General features: G+C 42.1%; 1 protein-coding gene across 1 annotated transcript; it reads left to right on the top strand.

Moving 5' to 3' along the window:
- The first annotated feature begins 4,260 nt into the window (after positions 1–4,260).
- LOC139535930 (HIG1 domain family member 1A, mitochondrial-like) lies at positions 4,261–7,488 on the top strand. The gene is made up of 4 exons (XM_071335902.1): positions 4,261–4,392; positions 4,965–5,060; positions 5,603–5,737; positions 6,191–7,488. The coding sequence occupies exons 2-4, from the start codon at positions 4,970–4,972 to the stop codon at positions 6,253–6,255; spliced, it is 291 nt and encodes a 96-aa protein (XP_071192003.1). The 5' UTR covers positions 4,261–4,392; positions 4,965–4,969; the 3' UTR covers positions 6,256–7,488.
- The last annotated feature ends 616 nt before the right edge of the window (positions 7,489–8,104 follow it).

Below are 8,104 nucleotides of genomic sequence, written 5' to 3' on the forward strand. Positions count from 1 at the left end.
TCTCATTTACAACTGCGACCTGGCCAAGATGAAGCAAAGCAGTGTGACAAAATCAAACAACACAGCGTTACACATAAACAAACGTACAGTCAATAACACAATAGAAAAATCTATGTACAGTGTGTGCAAATGTAGAAGAGTAGGGAGGTAGGCAATAAATAGGCCACAAATAGGCCATAAATAATTACAATTTAGCATTAACACTGGAGTGATGGATGTGCAGATGATGATGTGCAAGTAGGGATACTGGGGTGCAAGAGGGTAAGTAATAATATGGGGGTGAGGTAGTTGGGTGTGCTATTTACAGATTGGCTATGTACAAGTACAGTTATCGGTAAGCTGCTCTGACAGCTGATGCTTAAAGTTAGAGGGAGATATGACTCCAGCTTCAGTGATTTTTGCAATTCGTTCCAGTCATTGGCAGCAGAGAACTGGAAGGAAAGGCGACCAAAGGAAGTGTTGGCTATGGGGATGACCAGTGAAATATACCTGCTGGAGCGCATGCTACGGGTGGGTGTTGCTATGGTGACCAGTGAGCTGAGATAAGGTGGGGCATTACCTAGCATAGACTTATAGATGACCTGGAGCCAGTGGGTTTGGCGACGAATATGTACTGAGGGCCAGCCAACGAGAGTGTACAGGTCGCAGTGGTGGGTACTATATGGGGCTTAAGTAACAAAATGGATGGCACTGTGATAGACTGCATCCAATTTGCTGAGTAGAGTGTTGGAGGCTATTTTGTAAATGACATCGCCGAAGTCAAGGATCGGTAGGATAGTCAGTTTTATGTGGGTATGTTTGGCAGCATGAGTGAAGGATGCTTTGTTGCGAAATAGGAAGCCGATTCTAGATTTCATTTTGGATTGGAGATGCTTAATGTGAGTTTGGAAGGAGAGTTTACAGTCTAACCAGACCTAGGTATTTGTAGTTGTCCACATATTCTAAGTCAGAACCGCCCAGAGTAGTGATGCTAGTTGGGCGGGAGGGTGCAGGCAGCAATCGGTTGAAGAGCATGCACCTAGTTTTACCTGCATTTAAAAGCAGTTGGAGGCCACGGAAGGAGTGTTGTATGGCATTGAAGCTCGTTTGGAGGTTTGTTAGCACAGTGTCCAAGGAAGTGCCAGATGTATACAGAATGGTGTCCTCTGCATAGAGGTGGATCAGAGAATCACCAGCAGCAAGAGCGACATCATTGATATATACAGAGAAAAGAGTCGGCCCTCCTGACCAGGGCCTGGGCCTGCTTATACTGAATCAGACGTACTGGAAGTTAGGCATCCTTTTCAGTACTCTAAATGCCCTGTTCCTACTCCTCACCATTTCCCCACACTCCTCCGTCCACCATGGGACTGCTTCCTCCTCCTCGCTGAACTCTTAGGTATAGCCTCAGTAGCTGCCCCCATTAATACTGTTCCCACCCAGTTATTCATACTATCAACATCCCCTCTCATATCCACCCGAGCCATCACCTGCTCACTCAGCTCCTGAAACTGATCCCACATTGCCCTTCCAAACACCCACCTGCCTACTCCATCCACTGACACCTCCTCCTTCCGTCCTACTGTGCATACTATGGGGTAATGATCACTCCCTACTGTCGCCTCCTCCAATATTTCCCACTCACAGATTCCTGCCATCGCACTAGATACCAGAGAGAGGTCCAAGGCAGACTCTTTCCCTGTGGTTACATCAATCCTGGTCCCTTGGCCATCATTCAGGCACACCAGATCTTTCATGCCTATCAGATTTTCCATCACTTGGCCATTTCCAAGTGATTTGAGATTATATTTGAGATTCTTCAAGTAGCTACCCTTTGCCTTGATTACAGCTTTGCACAGTTTTGGCATTCTCTCAACCAGCTTCACCTGGAATGATTTCACAACAGTCTTGAATGAGTTCCCACATATGCTGAGCACTTGTCGGCTGCTTTTCCTTCACTCTGCGGTCCCACTCACCGCAAACCATCTCAATTGGGTTGAGGTCGGGTGATTGTGGAAGCTGGGTCATCTGATTCAGCACTCCATCACTATCCTTCTTGGTCAAATAGCCCTTACACATCCTGGAGGTGTGTTGGGTCATTGTCCTGTTGAAAAACAAATGATAGTCCCACTAAGCGCAAACCAGATTGGATGGCGTATCGCTGCAGAATGCTGTGGTAGCCATGCTGGTTAAGTGTGCCTTGAATTCTAAATAGATCACTGACAGTGTCACAAGCAAAGCACCCCCACACCATCACACCTCCTCCTCCATGCTTCACGGTGGGAACTACACATGTGGAGATCATCCATTCACCTACTCTGCGTTTCACAAAAACACGTCCGTTTTAACCAAAAATCTCAATTTGGACTCATCAGACCAAAGGACAGATTTCCACAGGTCTAATGGTCATTGCTCGTGTTTCTTGGCCCAAGTAAGTATCTTCTTCTTATTGGTGTCCTTTAGTAGGGTGCCATCTTTCGGATGGGACGTCAAACGGGTGTCCTGACTCTCTGAGGTCATTAAAGATCCCATGGCACTTATCGTAAGAGTAGGGGTGTTAACCCCGGTGTCCTGGCTAAATTCCCAATCTGGCCCTCAAACCATCACAGTCACCTAATAATCCCCAGTTTACAATTGGCTCATTCATCCCCCTCCTCTCCCCTGTAACTATTCCCCAGGTCGTTGCTGTAAATGAGAACGTGTTCTCAGTCAACTTACCTGGTAAAATAACAGATAAACAAATAAATAAACAAATAACAAATAAATAACAAATAAACTTTTGACTGGTACTGTATACAGTATCACTTGTTGGCCTATCCCTCTGTACTGGTACAGATCTACTACTCACACCACTCCTCTCAGGATCCCTCCCCCTTGACCCATTTTCTACCAAGACCATGACAAAGACTCACTGAAAGTTTGACAAGCAGCCACGCGAAACGGTCTTGAGTGACAACAAATCTGCCCAATTAGCTGGTTCACTTGAAATACGGCCTCTTCAGTTGACCCGCCCACTTTGGTTGACACGCCCACTTCCAAAGACACTCCAGGTACCCATGACTCTGGCATACGGCTACTACCATTCCTTGATGACTCAGGCATATTTGCTGACTGAGATCAATCAGCACCTTTTATTCATTTGAAATAAACAAATAAAATCTTCAAAAAATCACAGGTACCTAATGTTACCTACATAAAAAATAGAAGAAAATTAAATATTGGATAATTTTGTCCTTTTTTTTATAGTATATTACACTACACTAACATTACTGCAGCTGTTCTAACACGAAAGGAATATTGCCGTGCGAGAGAGGCAGGTTGAGGTTTCCAGGGTTAGAGTAGTGCAGAAGATATCATAAGCTGAGGCAGTGAAGAAAATAGAGGAAGATGTGTCAAGGGGGAGGGATCCTGAGAGCAGTGGTGTGAGTAGTAGATCTGTACCAGTACAGAGGGATAAAACAACAAGTTATTTATATTTTTTATTTAACCTTTATTAAGCTAGGCAAGTCAGTTAAGAACAAATTCTCATTTACAATGACGGTACAAACATTATTGGGCAAAGACAACAGCACAACAGGCAAGAAGGTAGAGGCAACAATACATCAGGCAAAGCAGCCACAACTGTCAGTAAGAGTGTCCATGATTGAGTCTTTGAATGAAGAGATGGAGATAAAACTGTCCAGTTTGAGTGCTTTTTGCAGCTCGTTCCAGTCGCTAGCTGCAGCGAACTGAAAAGAGGAGCGACCCAGTGATGTATGTGCTTTGAGGAATGTGACTGGCAGAACGGGTGTTGTATGTGGAAGATGAGGGCTGCAGTAGGTATCTCAGATAGGGGGTGGGATGAGGCCTAAGATAGGGGGGGTTTCAGTAAGATATATGTATAATATATATGTTTTAGTAAGATTGGATTTTTGGCATTTATAGCAATGGTTATCAACTGTACTGCAGGGATGGAATGTAAATAGCAGAAAATAGAGGTTGTGGTGGTAGCTGCAGAAAGGTACTTGGGTGTGCGAGACTTAAGGTCAGAGTTAAGTGGTTGTGTCCCATCCTTTCAAGCTGTTGGCCTGAAGTAGGACTAAATAGATTTAAATCCTGGAGTATTGTGTATATATTTTATTATTTAAAGAAAAATTGTGTGTGAGTGTAGTGTTAGATGGTAGGGTATTTGTTTTATTCGTTTACTTTTTCAAGCGAAGTATAAGGGAGTTATACTCCAGTCTGGTTAGGGGGCGGTAATGCAACATTTATTGGATGCCAATTACCTTTAAACCTCACCGAAGAAGAACATAGGAATATTGCGTATTACGGATGCGATAAATTGACTTCACTTCGAAGGTTGGAATAGACAGCAACAGGTAGCCGAAGAGAGGGTCTTCAGCATTTAACCGGATCGTTCGACAGAGGACGAATGTGAGTTATTAACCTACTAACGTTAAAGCTCTCACTCGAAGGGCTGTGTAATGTCAATATTGAGAGATTATGTTGTGAATGCTGAACCATCCTTTATTGCCAGATAAACCCTGATTCTGTCCTTTGAAGGGATGTTAGCTAGTAGCTATTAACTTTAGGTGACAATCTAAGGTCACGACGACAAATAACTTGTTATGAAAACAAAGCGGTGACTAATGATTGTCAAACATCATCTGTTAGTTTAACATGCGAGTCACCGGGCAGAAGCTCGAACTGGGGACCCATCGGTCTAGTAGTGAGTCTGTACTGTAGTTGATTAGTAAACTGGAACAGATAAATTCAAGGCGGTTTCCTGCTATGTGTCACGTAGCTAGTATGTTGTGTAAGGACATGTTGTGTTATAAGCAATGTATATGGAATATAAATTATGATTAAATTATTGCAATTTTAATGGACTTGAAGGAAAAACTATATACATTACTTTAGCAAGTCCGTATGACAGATTAATATAAATTGGACTGTTATTGATCCATCAAGCCAGTTCTCTCATGTCTGCCCCTCTTTCCTCCTAGTTACCATGTCCTCCAACAACAATTTTTCATCATTTGATGATGAGAATGAATCAAAATTTATGAGGAAAGCAAAGGAGTCGCCGTTTGTCCCAATAGGTAAGTGAAGCTGTAGAATTAAAAAAATATTTTCAAGGGCAGGAATTATGTTGGGTTTCATTGTAGTGGAGGTTTTCCATAGTGCATGTTTGAGTGAATCCCAGTCAGTCATGGAATAAATTGCAATCCACTCTTCCAACCCTGATTCTATGGTTAGATATCATACACCCAGTAACCTAACGTAGCAGGCATAAAACAAACTCAGTAGTGGAGTTTCCACATCAGGTTTTACGTGGAAACGGAAGCTAGGTTGAATTAGCTGTGTCCCTGAAAACCGAATGCATCCGGTTGTCAACTCCACTATGCCCAGTGTTTGACTTGGGCAGGAGCTCACCGGAACTGAGTACTGGCACCTCAAATTTTCTACAGCTTGAGGTCCTGCACCTCCTAGAATAACAGTTAAAAATTATTGTGGAGCTCCTGCACCTAAATGTAAACGGTACCCAAAATAAGTACCGGCACATATTTCAGTCCAAGTCGAGCACTGGGTAGGCCTACACCACCCCAGTCATCATTACATTTCCCATGTGTGTGTTTTACAGGCATGGCAGGATGTGCTGCAGTGGTAGCCTTTGGTGTGTGGAGGCTGAAGTCACGGGGGAACACAAAGATGTCAGTCCACCTCATCCACATGCGTGTTGGAGCTCAAGGCTTTATAGTAGGCGCAATGACATTAGGTAAATCCTATTAGGTAAATCCTAATCCAATATGTCACTGCATTTTCTTGTTTTGGCTCAATTAAACGCTAACTGTAATACTTGTGTCCTCAGTATTGTTTTGACGGTTCCTACTTTGAGGTGAGGTCTATGACCTGACTGGGGTAATGTCAACAGTCAGGTCATAGACCTCACCTCAAAGTAGGAACCGTCAAAACAATACTGAGGACACAAGTATTACAGTTAGTATTACAGTTAGCGTTTAATTGAGCCAAAACAAGAAAATGCAGTGACACACACAACCAGGACTATAGTACCCCTGTACCCCTTTGCTGTATAACAGATACACAGGCCCAACGGCTAATATCTCTCTCAATTTACAGGGGAAACATGTACCACACAAGACTGACTGTGTTGTCCTTACACACTAACATATAATAGACCACGAACATGACTTTGTTTGTCTATTTGTAGGGGTGATCTACTCCATGTACAAAGAATACAGTGCCCACAAGGACCTGGGTAAAGACAGCAAGTGAGCCTACCAGCCAATCAGCAACTGGCTTGACCAGAGAACGCATCAAGCCTGCCATTCCTGCATTGTACTTTTTGAAATAGAAGTCCTAGAATGGATCATATCTGTCAAAGTAACATTCCATTGATGGCAAGTCATTTATACTGAACAAACATATGAATGCAACAATTTCAAAGATTTTACTGAGTTACAGTTCATATAAGGAAATCAGTCAATTGAAATAAATTCATGAGGCCCACATCTATAGATTTCACATGACTGTGCAGGGGTGCAGCCATGAGTGGGCCTGGGAGGGCATAGGCCCACTCACTGGGGAGCCAGGCCCAGCCAATCAGAATGAGTTTTTTCCCACAGAAGGGCATTTATTGCATGTGCCCTCAACTTGAGACATCTGTGGCATTGTATTGTGCCAAAACTGCACATTTTAGTGGCTTTTTGTCCCCAGCACGAGGTGCACCTGTGTAATGATCATGCTGTTTAATCAGCTTCTTGATATGCCACACCTGTCAGGTGGCTGGATTATCTTGGCAAGCGAGAAATGCTCACTAACAGGGATGTAAACAAATTTGTGCCCACAATGAGAGAACGCTTTTGCTTATGGAACATTTCTGGGATCTTTTATTTTTGCTCATCAAACTTGGGACCAACACTTTACATGTTGCGTTTATATTTTTCTGTATATTTTGGATGAGGTTGTCTTTTTTTTTGTTTAGTAGCATTTCAATCTGGCAATCACTTTGAAAAAGTATATACATGTCAGGAAATTGGCCAGCACATCCATTGTGTGTTCTGTTTATCATTCTCTCTGCTAGACAGCTGCTGTAAACCACTAGTAAAATATCACCTGTTAGGTAACTAAACCCATAGACTACTATAGTTAATCCATACACTGAACCTAGCCATGAAGAGTTAATTGTGTGTGTGTATATAGCTTATTTACTTTGACATGTGAGTGAGTTTTTTTTAATTTTTATTCTACATGAACAGGTACAGAAGTAGGTTGTACTTTCAATTAACTATCCACACACTAACTAGTCTAACGAGAAGTATTGGCAAAAAACCTTATAGAGCTCAGGGGCTCACTCTGTCCAGCCTCACTGTTCACGAGTTTGTACTTTGAAAAATATTTTTTTTGAGCATAATTTGTACTTTTATTCATACAAAATGTATGGTATCAACAAAACTTGTAACATCCAAACTGTTACTTTGGTTTTCCTTAAAAATATCTACAAAAATACACTAGTCTATCTACTTGACAAATTACGAGTACTGACCTGGCTTTCTACAGTACATAAAATCAGTTTAACTATATACCTTACAGTGGATGATTCCTGTTAGAATGACATTAAAACAATCCAGAGTAATAACTTGACTAAAGTGGTGGCCATGCACATGCAGAGACCTTATATTTATGATCTACACTCAATGTCAGTAGATGGAAACAACATTGATCACTATTGTGTCATGGTTGATTCATATTGTCATCAGGAACTGTATTTAGCAGTGACACTGACTTCAGACAGCGCCAAGCAGCAGAAAAGGTCTACATCTTTCATTTGTTATGGGCTTTGGAGACAACTTACACTTCAATGGGTAGAGTTCTGTACAAACAAAAACAATGGCTTTCACAGAAAGGTTAGTATCACATCGTCCTTTCCCTTAAATGATCCTCAGGTAATGGGATAATTTGGGCATGACGTGGGCTTTGATACCTTTCACTGTAAAGCCAAAGCAACAGTTTTACTGAGGTGCTTTGACCAAAATAGCAGGATATTAGTAAAAGGGTCAAATTATACAACAGATTTTCAATGAGTACTCCCAATATATCTATTTGTGCCTTGGGTGTGAAATTG

This window comes from Salvelinus alpinus, chromosome 12 (genome assembly GCF_045679555.1).
Source record: "Salvelinus alpinus chromosome 12, SLU_Salpinus.1, whole genome shotgun sequence".
Taxonomy (NCBI): domain Eukaryota; kingdom Metazoa; phylum Chordata; class Actinopteri; order Salmoniformes; family Salmonidae; genus Salvelinus; species Salvelinus alpinus.